Here is an 18,909-nt window from a genome sequence, read left to right on the forward strand (position 1 = left end):
AGCTACTCTAGGACACACTTACGACAGTTATCTTCATCATACGTGCTGGCCATGTGTTAAAAAACAATTCCCGAGGCATTTTTTGTGTCAAAATATTTTTTGTATGTTTTTGTTTATTAAAACAGGAACGCTGATTATTACTCAAATATTAATCGCTGACAGACTGAAACTGCACACAAATTAAACAATTCAATTCAATTCAGTTCATTTAAATAGCGCCAATTCACAACACATGTCATCTCAAGGCACTTCACAGAGTCAGGTACATACATTCCAATTAATAACTAACCATTGAACATTGTAGTCAGATTCAGTTATTTATTTAAATTGGATAAAAAGTTTTCCTATCTAAGGAAACCCAGCAGATTGCATCCAGTCAGTGACTTGCAGCATTCACTCCTCCTGGATGAGCATGTAGCGACAGTGGACAGTCACTGGCGTTGACTTTGCAGCAATCCCTCATACTGAGCATGCATGTAGCGACAGTAGAGAGGAAAAACTCCCTTTTAACAGGAAGAAACCTCCAGCAGAACCAGGCTCAGTGTGAGCGGCCATCTGCCATGACCGACTGGGGGTTTGAGAGAACAGAGCAGAGACACAAAAAGAACACAGAAGCACTGATCTAGGAGTACTTTCTATGGCAAGGAAAAGTAAATGTTAATGGATGTAGCTCCTTTAGCCATTTCATCTAGAAAGAAAGAACAGATAAACTCCGAAACTCTGAGCCAGTTGTCAAGGTTAGAGTCTGAAAGAGAGCACATAAAGTTAGTTACAGTTAAGCTCAGTCAATCGCCATGTCTAGGAGAGAGAAAGGGTTAAACACTGAAAGACAGGGCCAAGTGGATCATCGGTAGAGGGTGAGCATTAAGTTGTTGCCAGCAGAAGCTTGAAAGATGCCCCCCTCCAGAAAGCTGTCACAGAGCTAGATCATAAAGGGCTTCATATGTGAGGAGGAGAATTTTAAATTCTGTTCTGGATTTAACAGGAAACTAATGAAGGGAAGCTAAAATAGCAGAAATATGATCTCTCTTTTTAATTTTCATCAGAACTCTTGCTGCAGCATTTTGAATCAGCTGAAGGCTTTTAACTGCAATTTGTGTACATCCTGATAGTAAAGAATTACAATAGTCCAGCCTTGAAGTAACAAATGCATGGACTAATTTTTCAGCGTCACTCCTGGATATTTCTAATTTTGGCAATGTTCCGGAGGTGAAAGAAGGAAATCCTAGAAACTTGTTTAATATGGGATTTAAATGACATATCCTCATCAAAAATAACACCAAGGTTTTTTACTTTATTACCGGAGGTTAATTTAATGCCATCCAGGTTAAGTGATTGACTAAGCAGTTTCTTTTTCAAAGACTCCGGTCCAAAGACGACAACTTCTGTCTTGTCTGAATTGAGAAGCAGAACATTTAAAGTCATCCAAGTTTTTATGTCTTCAAGTCATGCTTGTAGTCTAACTGGTTGGGCTCATCAGGATTTATGGATAAGTAAAGCTGAGTATCATCAGCGTAATAGTGAAAATTTATCCTATGCTGCCTGATAATTTTACCTATTGGAAGCATATATATAGTGAAGAGACTTGGCCCAAGTACTGAACCCTGTGGTACTCCACAATTAACCCTGGAGTTTAAAGATGATTTATCTTTTACACGAACAAACTGGAATCTGTCAGACAAAAAAGATTTAAACCACATTTGTTAGTGGAAATTACAAGTTGGCACTAGTTGAAGGCAGACGTCGTGTGTTGCCAGAGGAGATTCATGCCATAAAATCTGCAAACAATTTGCTAGATATTACAAAACCTTTGCCAGATATCACAGCTATAAATGTTATTTTCCTTCATGGTCCCTTTCAGAGCTTATTACAATTGAGAGTCATCCTTTTTCCTTTCTTTGTTGCACTACATCCCTCCTATTTAAATAGGCTTTCTGGGTATATTTTTTTTTATTAGCTCCAGGTTTTATATATGTGTATTTCAATATGTGTGTCATTTGGAATTTGCATTGTTTTCTCTGCTCACCAGTGGTTGTCTCTTCCTGCCTAGATCCCTCTAGCGGAGATGGAAGCTCTGTCTCTGGCCTCAGAGAAATCCTGGTCCCTAGCTCTGACAGACGACTTGGCCCCTGATGATTTTAACCCCCTCTTTCTAACCACTCTGGAATGCAATGTACTGACAGTTCTTTTCTTTCCACCTCTTCATCGCTCTTCCCCGTGCTCCGTCCTGCAGTAGCTTGTACTGTCTTCTTCCCAGGGCACTTCCACAGCAACTTGTGCTCCTACTACAGACATTTAAAAAATTGTTGCTGAAAAAAAACATATCGACCAAAGAGCTTCTTTGCACCTGTAGCCGAATAAGAGAGCAAAAACCTAATTTATTAAATGTACCTGCTACTGCCAAAGGTGAAGAAAGATCTGTGCATGGAATCTGAAGATCCTTATTTAAATGCACTTTTTTGAGTAACTGGGTGTTTGTGGACAATGAAGGTAACTTGTTCTTATTCAATAAAACTTTCAGGATGATAGATTCCTAATGTATAGCCATCCACGGGTATAAACTTATTTGGGAACTGAAAATGCAATTGATGAAAATTAAGAGTTATAAATTTAAGGAGACTAAAGTGAAACATATACTCTTCTTCAATGTTACAACAGTTCAATTTAATTTGGATGTAACTTAAACATAGACTCAAATGTAATTGCTTTGTTTTAATTGATTTACTAGTGTTAAAACTACAAGTTAATTCGGCAAAACCTTCTTAATTAAAAATACCACAGTATAAACACATTAACCATATATTAAAACTAAACATGAAGTGTGATCTAATCACTTTTCAAAACTAGCATTTATTCATACTACGACTAAATTACTATATTTATGATCACAGTGATGTAATGTTACGATTATTTTATTTATTAATTGAATTTTGAAACACAGACTACATTGCTGATGTGCTTTTTGCCATTCTGCTTTTTATAAAGAAACCCTAGGACTTTAGCAAGTTGGAATTGGCTGGTTTATTGTTTGGGCAGTTTGCTTAGAGCCTGGAGTCAGTTGCTTAAGAGACATGACATTAGCAGTTTGCCAACTTTACTCTCAAAATAGCGTTAGAGTATTCCCACACAATGACTGCCTGTGTTTTCTGCAACTGAAAATGTTTCCAACCAAATGTGTCCTACTTGTAAAAACATTGCAGCCTTCTTGAAGCCAGCTGACTGGAAGTGTGCAGATAGAGGAGGAGCAGGGGTAAATTAGGGTACTCTTTATACAGCTGGAGAAAACTCTGGTATCTCAGGCAGTTTTTCAGCATCTTATTAAAACAGCTGTAAAAACTGAAGAGTTTGTTAACAGTTTGACACACCCCTGAAGACTATAGGTCAGCATTTTCCTCAGACTGTTTCCAAGGTGGCACATGCATCCCACTAATCTCAGTAGATGCATATTCCACTCTTATCAAGGTACATATTAGAATCATCTTATGGTCGTAGTTTGTTCCAATCATGTCTGATTTTGCTCATTTTTATACAATACATAAATTTTATCTACTGTAGGTGCTATGTTTAAGTTGATCTTAAGTATTCATTTTATTGAAACTAAAAAAAAACACAATTTGTTTTACAATTGTAAATTAATTAGTGTAGCTTTAGACCTAGCAGGCTTAAGACCTTGGTATACCTTGATGCATATAATCACTCCATGCCTAGCATAAATATAAATATTTATGCTAGGCATAAAGATTTGACACTCTCCAGGTCACACGAGTTCTGGGTCTTCTCTGGGGTCTCCTCCCAAAGAGATGTGCCCAGAAAACCTCCAAGGGAAGGGCCCCAGGTGACATCCTGATCAGATGCCTGACACAACTCAACTGACTGCTTTTAATGCGGAGAAGTAGTGGCTCTGCTCCAGGCACACCCCAAATGAAGAAGCTCCTCACCCTATCTCTAAGGCTGAATCCAGCCACCCTATGGAGAAAGATCATTTTTGGCTGCTTGTATCCAGAATCTGACTCTTTCTTTAATGATCCATATCTCCTGGTGAGGGTCATACATGGTCCGGTAAATGGAGAACTTTGCTTTTTGGCCTAGCTCTTTCTTCACCATAAAAGACTGGAGCAGGGCCCACATTACTGCAGACGAAACCCCAATTGAACAGTTCATGTCTCCTGCCATCCTACCATGACTTGTAAGCAACACACCAAGATACTAAAACTATTCCCCTTGAGGCAGAGACTGACCCCCAAGCCTGAGGGAGGCATTCGCCTTTTTTTAACTGAGAAACATGGGCTCAGATTTAGAGGATCTGACTCATCCCTGCCGCTTCACATTGTATGAAGCTGCAAAGTGCTCCAGCATACCCCGGAGGTCATGTCCTGAAGAAGCCAATGGAACCACATCATTTGCGGAAAGAAAGATGAGATCCTAAGGGTCTAAAATCCGACATCCTCCTCTCCATGACTATGCCCTGAGATCCTGTCCATGAACACCACAAAAGAAGAGCTCTGTCCACATTCTCAGCACAAAGTTGAGCCTGTTCTCGGTGTTCATGAATATAAATTTGCTAAAATCCATTATTGGTCTGATGTAATATTCTAATCCTAAATGTCATGTTTTCATTAGCTGTAAGTGGAAAATCATCATAATTAACAGAAACTCGTACTCGTACTCGTACTCGTCGTCTTCTGCTTTATCCGGGACCGGGTCGCGGGGGCAGCACACTCAGCAGAGACGCCCAGACGTCCCTCTCACTAGACACCTCCTCCAGCTCCTCTGGGGGGAGCCCAAGGCGTTCCCAGGCCAGCCGAGAGACATAGTCCCTCCAGCGTGTCCTGGGCCGTCCCCTGGGCCTCCTCCCGGTGGGACGTGCCTGGAACACCTCGCGAGGAAGGCGTCCAGGAGGCATCCGGTATAGATGCCCGAGCCACCTCAACTGGCTCCTCTCGATGTGGAGAAGCAGCGGCTCTACTCCGAGCCCCTCCCGGATGGCCGAGCTCCTCACCCTATCTCTAAGGGAGTGCCCGGCCACCTACGGAGGAAGCTCATTTCAGCCGCTTGTATCCGGGATCTCGTTCTTTCGGTCATGACCCAAAGTTCATGGCCATAGGTGAGGGTAGGAACGTAGACCGACCGGTAAATCGAGAGCTGCTTTTCGGCTGAGCTCTCTCTTCAAGACAACGGACCGGCACAGCGCCCCCATTACTGTGGCAGCCACACCGATCCGTCTGTAGATCTCCCGCTCTATTCTTCCCTCACTCGTGAACAAGACGCCGAGATACTTAAACTCTTTTCCGGTCGAGAACCATGGCCTCGGACTTGGAGGAGCTGATCTTCATCGCAGCAGCTTCACACTCGGCTGCGAACCGCCCCAGTGCATGCTGTAGGTCTTGGCTAGAGGGGGCCAGCAGGACCACGTCATCTGCAAAAAGAAGAGACGAAATCCTCTGGTCCCCGAACCAGACCCCCTCCGGCCCTTGGCTGCGCCTAGAAATCCTGTCCATAAAAGTTATGAACAGGACCGGTGACAAAGGGCAGCCCTGCTGGAGTCCAACATGCACCGGGAATAGGTCAGACTTAGTGCCGGCAATGCAAATCAAACTCCTGCTCCGCTTGTACAGAGACCGGATGGCCCATAGTAAAGAGCCACCGATTCCATACTCCTGAAGCACCCCCCACAGGGTATCACGAGGGACACAGTCGAATGCTTTCTCCAGGTCCACAAAACACATGTGGACCGGTTGGGCAAACTCCCATGAACCCTCGAGTACCCTGTAGAGGGTATAGAGCTGGTCCAATGTCCCACGGCCGGGACGAAAACCACACTGCTCCTCCTGAAGCCGGGGTTCGACTATCGGCCGGACTCTCCTCTCCAATAACCTGGCGTAGGCCTTACCAGGGAGGCTTAGGAGTGTGATCCCCCTGTAGTTGGAACACACCCTCCAGTCACCCTTCTTATGAAGGGGGACTACCACCCCAGTCTGCCAATCCAAAGGCACTGTCCGCCACGCAATGTTGAAGAGGCGTGTCAACCATGACAGCCCCACAACATCCAAAACCCTGAGGCACTCAGGGCGGATCCCATCCAACCCCGAAGCCTTGCCACTGCGGAGCTCTTCAACTACCTCGGCGACTTCAGCCTGGGTGATGAAAGAGTCCAACCCCGAGGCCCCAGCCTCTGTTTCTACCAGGGAATGCGTGATGGCAGGATTGAGGAGATCCTCGAAGTACTCCTTCCACCGGCCAATAATGTCCCCAGTCGAGGTCAGCAGATCCCCACCCCCACTGTAAACAGTGTTGGCGAAGCACTGCTTCCCCCTCCTGAGGCGCCGGACGGTTTGCCAGAATCGCTTTGGGGCCAACCGGTAGTCCTTCTCCATGGCCTCACCGAACTCCTCCCAGGTCCGAGTTTTTGCCTCTGCCACCGCCCGGGCTGCGGCACGCTTGGCCGCCTCAGGAATCCCACAAGCCAACCACAGGCGATAGGACTCCTTCTTCAGCTTGACAGCGTCCCTTACTGCCAGTGTCCACCACCGGGTTGGGGGATTGCCGCCACGACAGGCACCGCAGACCTTACGGCCGCAGCTACGGACAGCAGCATTGACAAAAGATATGGAGAACATGGTCCATTCGGACTCTATTTCTCCAACATCCCTCAGAATCTGGTCAAAGCTCTCCCGGAGGTGAGAGTTGAATACATCCCTGGCCGAGGGCTCTGCCAAACGTTCCCAGCAGACCCTCACTATGCGCTTGGGCCTGCCAAGTCTGTCCGGCTTTCTCCTCCTCCAGCGGATCCAACTCACCACCAGGTGGTGATCAGTGGACAGCTCAGCCCCTCTCTTCACCCGAGTGTCCAAAACATGCGGCCGAAGGTCTGATGATACGACAACAAAGTCGATCATTGACCTCCTGCCTAGGGTATCCTGGTGCCAAGTGCACTGATGGACACTCTTATGTTTGAACATGGTGTTCATTATGGACAATCCGTGACTAGCACAGAAGTCCAATAACAAAACACCGCTTGGATTCAGATCGGGGAGGCCATTCCTCCCAATCACGCCTCTCCAGGTGTCACTGTCGTTTCCCACGTGGGCGTTGAAGTCCCCCAGCAGAATAATGGAGTCCCCGGGCAGGGCACTATCCAGCACCCCCAACAGGGACGCCAAGAAGGCCGTGTACTCTGCACTACCACTCAGCCCGTAGGCTGAAATGATAGTCAGAGACCTCTCCCCAACCCGAAGGCGCAGGGATACGACCCTCTCATCCACTGGGGTAAACCCCAACACGAGACGGCTGAGCTGGGTGGCAACAAGCAAACCCACACCAGCCTGCCGCCTCTCCCCGGGGGCCACTTCAGAATAGAAGAGAGTCCAGCCCCTCTCAAGGAGATGGGTTCCAGAGCCCACGCTGTGTGTGGAGGCGAGCCCAACTATTTCTAGTCGATATCTCTCGACCTCCCGCACCAGCTCAGACTCCTTCCCCCACAGCGAGGTGACATTCCACGTCCCTAGAGCCAGCCTAAGTGTCCGGGGATCGGGCCGCCGAGGTCTCCAACTTCGTCCGCCGCCCAATCCTCTTTGCACCGGTCCTTCACGGTTCCCCCTGCAGGTGGTGGGCCCACTGGGGGGTGGTTTCAAAACAGCAGTCTGCGTGTAATCAATTCATATAATGTGTTTCACAAAAAGGAACTTTTAATAATCTAATTTAGCGAAAATGACTATAGATCCCTCTTTGATAACTGTTGTGTGCATCATCTCTCCTAATAGACTAAAACAAAACATTTTAAATTGTGTTCTGAGCCTATTGAGACCTCTTGACATTTTAAACAGAAATCTTTTGTAAAACTCAGTGCAAAACTCCAACACTGACCAACATCTTTATAAGTACGTGTCTGTGTATAATAATCCCTCTTAAAATGACTGAGGGGAGTGATGGAGTGGTGTAGAGGAGTGCAAGTAGCCTTGAAAGTCCATGGTGAAACTAACCGTGTGCCAAAATTTCTCTTTCTCATTCCACGTTTCTAGCCTGGTGTTCATTTTTGTATTTCGGTCCAGTGCAGTAGAGTAGTACACCACCTCACTTGCCAGTTTACAGATTTCTCTTTTTTCCTTCTGCTCCTTCTCTTTAATTCTCTGCTATATCTGTCACGTTGTCAACTTTCTTTTTACTCAGTGCTTTAGATGTGAGTCAACGTCTCTTCTTTAAGTCCTCTCCTGTGCTTCTGTGCTCATACTGTCTTCTGTCCCTCAGCGTAGTAGTTTTTTGTCCACTCAGAGCTTTCATGAGTTTGTTACTGTAAAGTGTGGCAGAGGCCTTAGAAAATCTGTTTTAAATGCAAAATGGTTGTGTAGTGTGACACAGTAAAATGAGAGGGTCTTTGTACAAAAAGAAAATATTTTGAAGTTTCAGTGACAGCTCTGCGCCAGTCAACTCCAACGTTTGAAGATCCTGTGTTCTCTTTGTACACTGATGATCACTGTCTCTTTGTGCATGTGATGTCTTAGAGATATAACAGCTGTGAATGTGCTTGTGCGTGAAAGGTGCAGTCATAGACCTGGTCCAGCTTAGATAGGCACTAACGCTCTACTTGTGTGCACAGCCGGAGCCACCAAAGGACAACCTGCTGAGTGTCAGAAAACCTGCAGTGGGACGCACTCATTCCCTGCCCAACGACAGCTACATGTTCTTCCCTCTGCAGCCTCTTGGCCTTTCCTCTCCGTCTCCAGCACAGCTTGTAGCACAGTCACAGGGGCCCCAGCACCTAGTGGGCACTCGTAGGGCCCAATCAGGTAATCTGAGGATATCCATTGGGAACTGTCTTCCTGTCATTAAAATTGTTGCAACTTGACATTTACCTGGAGAACTACAGGTCATTTCCTGCCAAGTAAACACATCTGAAGAGCAGTAATTACTTTGTTGTTGTTGCTTACCTGGTGGTGCTGTGTTTACAGGTTCCAGAGGCTCAGTGCGCTCGCAGCCAGAGGAGTGCTCCCAGCAGCTGACAGTCCCCACAGACTTCTTTAGACCCATCAGCCCCCACAGCCACTCAGACTCTGAGTGTATTCAACAACAACCTCCTGCAAGATGCACACATGCACTCAGCCGTACGCTCCGCCGACAGGTGACTATGTAACCCTGATCCAAAGCCAGCCATAAATAAAAACTATTACTAGAGATGCACCAAAAGTGGTGACCTAAATCAGGCTAATTTTACTCTTGACTGGACCTTATTGTTGATCAGCGGTCAAACAAAATAATACAAGTTTTTTTTTTGTTTTGTGTTTTTGCTAACAGACTTGCTGAAAACAGTCTTTGGTGTGGAAGTTGTTACTGAAAAGGATAACTCAGATAGCTCTTTTCAAGATCTCTGAAAAGTGTAAAAGTGAAGTTAGAGTAAGCACAAAAGATGTGAAAACAACGAAAACTATTTTCTACAGAGGCGTGTTGACTGATTTATTCAGCCTTTTACTTTAAAACAATGGGTGAGACTTCAGCAGATAACAGGAAGCTAAACATATTACATTAAACTTCCTTAGTTTTACTCTTTTGAAGCATCCAGTCCTGTCTGTCATGGAACGTGCTCAGTTAGGAAATCAATCTTTTCAAAATATCCGTTAAAGTGCAAGGCCACATGCAATGCAAATCATGATTTCAGCTAAATATGAAGTATCTTATTAAACTAGCATTTCTGCATTCTGAACATCTGAGTCACTGATAAAAGAGGGAACCGTGAGGACTGATTAAGTAGATGGCCAGGATAATTGCAAACAAGGAAAGCTAACACAATGAAGATTAGTCTGAAGTTTGAAGTTGACTTGTTGGCTTTAGCAAACCCTATCCTTCATGAGCAAGTTAACTAATTCCAATGTGAATTCTGATGCATTTTTATCCACTCCATTTCCCAGAAGAAGGGAATTCAGCAGAAGCATTCCAGCTGTGACCAGTGTAAGCTTACATGTTTTAGCCAGAATTTCAGTCTGATGATCAACAAGCCACAATGGAAACTAGCGTGGATGTAAAGGCTAAAATAAGAAGTGACGAGGATAATGATGGCCCACAAAATTTGAAGTGGTACAAATTAATTTATCTCTGTAAGTAAGTAGAGCCGTAGCTTTTCAATCTTGGACCAGTTTGTTTAAAGAATTAATTTGGATTTCCTGAAATGAGGTTCTGTGAAGTTACCTGGACCAGCTCTGTCTCTGCCTCTACCTGTAGCAGAAAGATGACATGTCATTGTGAACTTATTGTAAAATTAAGAACATCCAGCATATACGTGACTAGCTAACAAGTTGGTTAGATGACACATGGAAAGCACAGGAACACACCATCTTTGAATCTGCTGCTGCACAATTGATGCAAAAATAGAAAAGTTGACTTTATTCTTGGGGGAACTAGAGTGCGTTGGGAAGTTGCAGCTGATCTGCTGCATTGATAGAGCCGCAAATTCAACCAACAGAATTCCAGTTACCAATAAAAACTTCACCGCAAGTCACTTAAAAAAATCTGAAGTAACCCTTAAAAGTAAGGGGTCAAACTTATCTACAGGGACTACACATGGAGACTAATGCTTACAATTTGTAGCTAACTGAGCTAATTGCAAAATACAAATATGAGATGCTAAAGAAATAATACATGTTTAATAGATGATTTTACAATCTAAAACACAGCAGTAAATTAGAGTCACATACAGCTGGTATTTATTTTGAAATTGTCTTGTAGAAATAAAATAATTTCTTGTCATATGGCGCTTCTACATTTTGAGGTGTCCGAAAAAGAAGAAAATAGTTAGTGAGCTATGATCAGCCTTTTAAAGAAGTAACCCACTAACTTTTTTAGCTGAGCTTTACATATACAAATAATTCTCATAACCTGAAGGATTTGTATGTAGTTTTTAGATTTTCAATGATGCAGAGAAAGGGAGATGTCTATGAAACCTTGGGCTGCTGTTTTTGGAAAAATAATTGTATTTACTTGCAGATATTTGATTGTTTGACAATTTTCTATTTCAAATATAAGCACAACGTAGAATAAGTGTATTCTTGAATAAATAGAAATCTGAATTAGCAAAAATCAGAATCAGTACATCAAAGCTTTTCAAAATTGATCATCGTAAATGGTCTGCAAAATTCCTGACTGGTGCATCTCCAGGTTTCACAATAAAGATTTATTTTTTGGTGAACATGCTGTGATTATGTATTTAATGTATTTATTCAGTTAATTTTCTTTGACTGAACCCATGGCCTCCTACACAGGTATTTATTAAAAATAATTTGTCAGGTTTGAAGACCTTCAGTACTGTGCAAAATGTCTAAGCTATCCATAATTTATTCATGCTTTGATTTTAAGCTTTGCTTCTTGAAATGTTTTAAAAAATGTTTGGTAAGTAGTGCCTCAGGCTTTCTAAAGTACTTAAATATTTTTCTGTTCCAGGTTGACAGCTAAAGACTCTTGTTGGTGCTCTACTATTATATACTTATGTTAGACTCATCTCTAGATGTATGTACAAAATGGGAACAAATAGGGTCTTGTGTGTCATAAAGTGTTGCATGTAAGAAAGTGCCCATAAAATTAAATTTGGTTCTTTGCCAAATATTGTGTGTCAATAGTACACTGGCTCAGCCCTTGAGCTTGATGGATTTTTCTGTCTAAATAGTCTATAGGTCAAAGTTATTTGGCTACACAACAAATATTAAAGAACTTTGGAAATATGGTCACTGAAACCTGAAAAATTAAAATAAATGTAAAATAAAAATGCCTAAAAACAACTGATAGCACAAAAGATACCTCATAAACCTGCAGTTTCCAACTCCAGTCTTTAAGAGTCACTGTCCTTCAAATGTTAAAGGTATTCCTATTCTAACAGTCAATAAAAATGAAAATAGCTCAATATCAGGCCTCTGCAGAATTTGATGACATGCTAAGGTTAATTCACCCTTTAGAAACCCCTGGCATAAGCTTATTAAACCCCATACCAGGACTTGACAGAGTCTGATTTGGGTCACAATGAGTTTGCATTAGGTCGCGTAGCCGTATTGTGCAATTGCCTGGCATGCAGGGTGTATTTTATTTACAATATGGTGCATTGCAAGACATTGCAACAAAGACTGGAAAGCCCTGGGCATCTTGGTTATTGTCGTTTTAAGTCGGTCAATCATTTCCCCCCTTTACTTAAGAAATATATATTAACAATTAGGTTGTGTTTAACTTAATTGTCCTAGCCAAAGTTAGCCTAAACAAAGAAGCTGAAAGTCAATAAACCCTAATCAACTTTTAAACCACATTCAAGTTGCTCTTTCACTGGTTTATATCTTGCCATGTTACTACTATTTTCTTCAGACACCATTTAAACAAAAAGCAAATAGGCAATAGTGTGACACTGTTATTAAACATCAATAGATGCCTTCATATTCACAACTTTTCACTTTTCACCTCTAACTTTCAACATTAGATAATTAGAAGTTTAAATGGTGAGCAACTTCTTTTCAGTAAAATTTTGTTGCAGATGGGGAAATTGCATTCACATACCCATTGATTTGAACGTCTGAACACTATGACATCTGTAAATGGTAAATGTTCTTTATACAGCGCTTTTCCATTCATACCGACCACTCAAAGCACTGTACACAACGTTCTGAGCAATTACGCAATATAGTCACTTGGCTTCATTCAAACCCAAAATAAAACTTCTTTCACAATGTGCTAAGTACTAATAATGTTATATAAGAGGTCAGAGTGTAGCATAACATAATAAAAACCACATCATATAAATAAAGTGTGCTGCATTTCGGTAGGATAACGGTTGTTCACTAGGAGCAGGGAAGTGAGCATTTAAATCTGACCATCATGGCTTCTTCAAACTCCACCCACAAAAGTCAAACCGACCAATCGTGTCTTACAGGAACTCCTCCCAAACCCAAGAAACTCCCACTTAGGCACCACAGAGACCCCCTTCTCCAGTTGTAAGCTGTTTTGTCACTAAAAATATAAAGAAATTATTGATAATTTGGGATTATTGCACAGTACTGTAGTTTTTCACTTAGTAAATGAATAACTATCACTGAGGTTCTGTGTTGAATAACAAGCATGTTGTAAAACAGATACAATTACTGTTACAAGTCTTGACTTTATTCTTCTCACATCCTACAATTCTTTCCCTTAAAGTGGCACTAAATATCCACTATAGGATTTAAAGCTTTTCTTGCATGTTCTAAACTATTCCACTCTCTTCCCTCTTTCTTTTCTTTTCGCCCTTCATGATTTTACTTTTATTTTAAAAACCGATCCACTCTTCCCATCGATCACCACTGTATCTGTTAACCTTTGATCTCAGCTCAGCTGGGCCCACAAGCCACCCAACCCTGAGCTACTGCTCAAACACAGATACTCCTGTTTCTGAAATGACTGCAAACAAGTCAACATCATCTCCTACAGGCTTTTCAGAAACACAGGACAGAATTACACATGTAGACTCATCCTATTTTATCCCATCATCCTTCATTAACCCAAAGATTTTTTAAGTGCTCATCATCAAACCACAGAGCATCTACTACTCTTAACAGTTTAGAGGGCAAAGTGACATTCATTTACTGGATGTCTAGCAGAGTAATTGAATGTATTATGGCACAAGTGTAATGTGGCTAAACATATTCACCCATAATGCAGTGCACTTTTTTATATTTTAAACAATACAACTCAGGGGATTCATACTAAAAAGCAAGAGCTGTCCATATTCATTTGGCCATTTTGTACTCAGTCCCGTGATGCACCAGGGATTTTTTAAATCCCTAGATTAATGCTTCAAAAGTACAAAAAAAGAAACAAGTTACAGGATGATCATTGTAGTACAGTTCCAGGGTGCACTTCTGTAATTTGTTTGTAACATGTTTCTTTGACCACTAGGTGTCTCTGTGTTCATACTTATTAAGTAGGGAAAAACTTCTATAAAATGCTCAGCCCTCAAATGACATGCATGTCTCACTCCCTCTTGCTCATCGCCATGCCATTAAGACTTTGATCAATCCACACATCGCTGACCTGAGATCTGTCAGGGTTCAGGGGAGTCATGAGTACATTTCAGCTGTCATTACTAACCCTTCCTTCCCTGCATAGGTTTACATGTCATGTTTACCCTCTGTCTATTGGCCTTAGACCTTGTGCATGGCTCAATGCAGAGGTAACAAAGGGGGCAAAACAGATCTGACATCCCTGGCTTCAACTACTGACAGTTTACAGGGTTTTGTGGGCAAAGGTTGGAGGGTCATTCAGTCTGGCTCAATGCTCAGTGTCTCTGCCAACAGGAAACATGCATACTACCTAGAACTTTAGAATGAACTTTAGATTTAATTCATATGAGAAGAAAAAAGTTTCAGACCTTTGATCATCTAAGCATAACTGCTGCAAATTAACAAATGTGGGGAAAGATTTCACAATAGTCTAAAGTTTTTCTGTTCCTTTGACATCCACAAAAATAAAGTTTTGGCTACATCTTTGGCCCCAAACAACCTGCAAAGTTTTGCTGGTAAGATAGACATCTCAGCCTAATATCTTAGGAGACTGCTGGGGAACTCTCTCCAATAAAAACATGTCAGACTCTGGCCAGGTCGAGCTCAAACATCCAATACAGACTCAACAGACTGGGTTCACAGAAAGCATCTATTTCTATCAGACATTGTTCACCCAGGGTGCTCCTTACAATCTTGTGTAAAAAACAACAGGAACAGAGCCTCTAAGTTTTTAGTATATCATTCATTGCAGAATGTTGCAACTGAACTGTAAAGGGAGTTGAGTGAGAACATGCTGGCCAGATGGTGAGCTTTGACCCAGACTGCTGCTTCTCATCCTCATCACCTCACACTAACTGCTTTCCCCCCTCTCACCCTTGGTCCTCTCCTTCCCCTCTCTCCCCACCCCCTCCATTGGACATTTACCCCAAATATTTCTTAAATACTTCACTCCCCCTTCCCTCCATGCCCCATTTCCAGGTTGCAGTGTCCACTGATTCTCAGGAGGCCCTCTGTTCCGATGAACGAGAGAGCAGTGAAGGACTTCTGAATGTGGCAGCTGTGGACCTACCTCCATCCACCTCTCCCTCCTCCTGTTCCTCCCATCATCATCATCCTCATATGCATCTGGCTCTCTGCCTGGTACCTGCCACACTGGGTGCCTCCCCTAAACCTTTGCGTCCCAGCAGCGTGCACACCCAGCAACAGCACTGCCTTGTCTCCTACTCCTCATTGGCATCATCTTCCTCATCCTCCCAGCTGCCTCCTCTTCCCTTACTTTCCAGGCCACAACAGCAGCAACAAGAGGAGGTAGAGGAGGCAGAGGAGGTAGAGGAGGCAGAGGCGTCTTCGGTGGATCATGAAGTGTCCCTCATCACATGTGGAGGACTGGTGAAAAGTGACAACATAGCCTTGGAGGATGCAGGCTGCCAGGAGAGTCGGAGTCCATGTGTGAGGCAACTCAAGAGGTTCCACAGTGTTGACACGCAGGGCCGTAGCTCCCTCGTGCCCCGCCCACGCCCTTACTCCTGGCTGGACGATCCACGACGCCACTCTGTAGAACTGTCTTCAGCGGAGGACCCCTGTCCCCAGCGCCGCACCACCTCAACATCTTCTGGTTTTGTGTCTCACTCCGAGAGCCTGCTGATTCCCACCCAGGTCCCGCTTCCTTCCCCCCGACGCAAGAAGAAGATGAGTCCACCCTGTATATCTGTTGACCCACCTGATGAACTCGAACCCCAGTCTGGCCTGTACCCAAGCCTCAGTGGCATGGGGCTGGGGGGATTAGGAATGCCTCCTCCTCTGCCCAGCCGGGAAACATGTTTGAGGAGGAGAGTGCCCTCTAGTGACTCCAAAGACTTGTTTGACCTGGGAGTCGGAGATGGCTCAGGGCAGGACGGTGGCTCACCAAATCCCAATCCTAGCTCTAAGCTATTGACTCTTCCCAGCTTCTCCTTCGAGAAGACAAGCTCCGAGCACTGAACATCAACTCTCCCATCACACGCAGAAACTCACACACACACACGGACCTAGATGAACCCTCCACACATAAACACATGATGCACTCTGTGTATCTGTGATGGTGATAGTTCTAGTAATAATACTGTAGAAAGTAACAATGGTAAAACTACAACAAACGGTAAAATTATCCTTCATGAGGAGTGAGGTACTGGTGGTGTGACCATCCCTCGTCTTTGTATTGTTACTGCTAAAACAGCCAGAGAAGAAGTGACCACCGGAGACGACAAACGAGACTGTTTCTCTTCTGCGACACCTTGCAGCTTGACCTCTGAACCTCTGGAGCAACATCAGCATCTGGGATTTGGTGCCTCCCAATGGCCACTGTCAGAACTGCCTGGTGTTGCACAGGGTGGACCTGGTCAGTGGAGATACAAAGCAATATGAACGTTTTAGAGACACTATTTTCTTAAATTATTGGGCCATTGTGGACAGGATGTTGTTTTTTTTTTTTTTTTTTCACATCTTGTTTGTTTTTTGTTAACTACGCTTTGTCTTTCTTTTTCACTGTATGATATTTCTACCTTCCTTGGTTTACTGAGGAATGTGAGCGTTTTTTCAAAGTGCTAAAAACCACGTATTTGTAGGAATATATATATATATATATATATATATATATATATATATATATATATATATATATTTATATATATATATATATATATATATATAAATATAAAAGTATTCATTAAACTGAGCTTGGATTTTTAAGCACACACATGAGACCTTGGTGGTTTTGTTTGGAGGAAGAAGGAGTGTATGCTTGAGGGATTTCTATGGATTTCTTGACATGCAAAGCCCATCTGTCTTTACAGGATGTGAACACTGAATGTTGAGCAATTTAAAAAGTGCAGCTATTTCAGATTGATCTCATCGTTGTTTTTTTTACACTTTTTAAAGTTCAACATTTAAGTGGAACTTAGTTCTGCTCAAATTAACAAGCAGTTAGCAGTAAATATCTTTCAAAATTCATCATCATTGCACATATACACAGATACAGGATTACAAGCACAAAGAGTTCGCGACCGTCAAATCCAGTGTTGTTAAAACTCCTGTCAAACGTTTGATTTAAAATCATTTTCATTTAACCAATTGGTTTGCTTCTGATGAGTCAGGCATTTCATAAATTATAAAACAGTGTAAAAAGAGTATCAGTGTGGAAAAGAATAACCTTTTTTCATTTACATTTTGAAACAAAATGTCTTGTTACAAAGTATTTACAGTCATATTCAGTAAATCAGAATATTATCGGAAAGTTCATTTATTTCAGTTACTCAATTCACTAACTGAAACTCATATAGATCAATTACACACAGACTGATGTTTGTTAGCCTTTATTTCTGTTACTTATGACGATTTTCGGCTTACAGCTAATACAAACAGGACATTTAAGATTAGAATATTACATCAGAGTAATTAAAATATTTTAAATACAGAAATGTGAACTTAATGGAAAGTATGTGTAATACCTGTTAAATGTTTTCATTTTCATGGGGTTCCTGTTAATCTGACAAATAAGCCTCATTGGAACGTGTATTCCAATTTATTGAATGTGACTGTATACCCGTCTCAATAATCAATTCAATAAATTGGCATTGCAATTAAACCCTAACTATAATTGTTGACTAAGGTTTTGCATGTTTCCACTGGTATTTTAGCAATTTATCTTAGTCTTTGAGGGTGGAAGACATCTTTTTCATCACCCCAATCATGGGCTTTCTCCATATTCTCTGACAGCTCAAATTTGGGACTCTGTTTGGGCCATTCCAAAACAATAACATTACTTCTAGTTAGAAGAACGACATGTTAACAAACTTAGAAGATTACATCAAACCTAAATTGGCGGTATAAATTAATTTTGGGCTATATCGTATGTTCATTAATAGCTTAAACACCTTATTTGCAGAATACCTTACCCATACTTTACTTTTAAAAGCTTTCACATTCTCTGAATACTGGGAGCAAAAACGTTTATCATTATGTTTAAAAATTTCTAATGAATACTGAAACCTACTTAAATTTGCTACAGTAATTATCAACCCCAAAGGTTGCCACATAACATTTAAACAGTCCCAATAATTTTAAAGTAGAGCCTTTTGGTACTCAAAAGGTGCTAACTTCCTATGTTTCATTGCTAATGCTAGCTTAATAATGTACAACAGTATGTTTTCAGTTGTAGGATTGTTTTGGTTCTATGATCCACAATAATACTGCTAAAGAAAAGTACTTTTTTTGCATCTTTGTTTAACAATAAAATACAATTTACATAGATTCTTCTTTTAAAAGGTCTCAGCCAGTCCAGGAGGTGGCTGTGGCCTTTGCTGCTAGAGAGAAACCACTTTAAGTAGGAGAAAACTCTGGACAAAGTTGTCTTTCCTTCAGTCAATATTTTACAGTTAGGTCTAGCTAAATTCAGAAAAATGTCAATTTAAACAGTGATCATTTTTTCAGACAGCTCTTTTTGAGCAAGTTTCTGCTAAAGAGATGTACTGTAAACAGAACAGGTCTAGAGGCTAAGCAACATGTTTCTGAGAAGAGCTTTATTTGGACGTTGACTGTAGTTTAAATTCAGACCATATTACCACATATGTACAGTGCTGTGAAGAAGGATTTCCACTCATAAAAGGTTTCTTCTGGTTTTGCTTTTTTGTCACACTTATTTTATTTTATTTTTTTTAGATCAAACAAAGTTTGCACAGTGGCACAGTTGGTAGCACTGTTGTCTTGCAGCAAGAAGGTCCTGGGTTCAACTCCCAGCTGAGGGTTTTTTTGCATGGAGTTTCTCCCCATGCATGCGTGGGTTCTCACCGGGTACTCCGGCTTCCTCCCACAGTCCAAAGACATGCCTGTTAGGTTAATTGGTCTCTCTAAATTGCCCTTAGGTGTGTCAAAGAGT

At 42.1% G+C, this 18,909-nt stretch overlaps 1 protein-coding gene across 10 annotated transcripts in view; it reads left to right on the forward strand.

Moving 5' to 3' along the window:
- The window catches only part of cacna1g (calcium channel, voltage-dependent, T type, alpha 1G subunit), a 413,040-nt gene extending 394,391 nt beyond the window's left edge, over positions 1-18,649 (forward strand). For 7 of the 10 annotated variants that reach the window (XM_047377396.1, XM_047377397.1, XM_047377395.1 and 4 more), the window contains 4 exons: positions 2,051-2,173; positions 8,594-8,783; positions 8,946-9,115; positions 14,976-18,649. In XM_047377396.1, coding sequence (XP_047233352.1) covers positions 2,051-2,173; positions 8,594-8,783; positions 8,946-9,115; positions 14,976-15,977 — 1,485 coding nt within the window. In that variant the 3' untranslated portion in view covers positions 15,978-18,649. The remainder of the gene's footprint in view (positions 1-2,050; positions 2,174-8,593; positions 8,784-8,945; positions 9,116-14,975) is intronic. The other 3 variants (XM_047377400.1, XM_047377401.1, XM_047377402.1) reach the window with 1 other exon arrangement.
- Positions 18,650-18,909: the final 260 nt, after the last annotated feature.

This window comes from Girardinichthys multiradiatus, chromosome 10 (assembly GCF_021462225.1).
Source record: "Girardinichthys multiradiatus isolate DD_20200921_A chromosome 10, DD_fGirMul_XY1, whole genome shotgun sequence".
NCBI lineage: Eukaryota > Metazoa > Chordata > Actinopteri > Cyprinodontiformes > Goodeidae > Girardinichthys > Girardinichthys multiradiatus.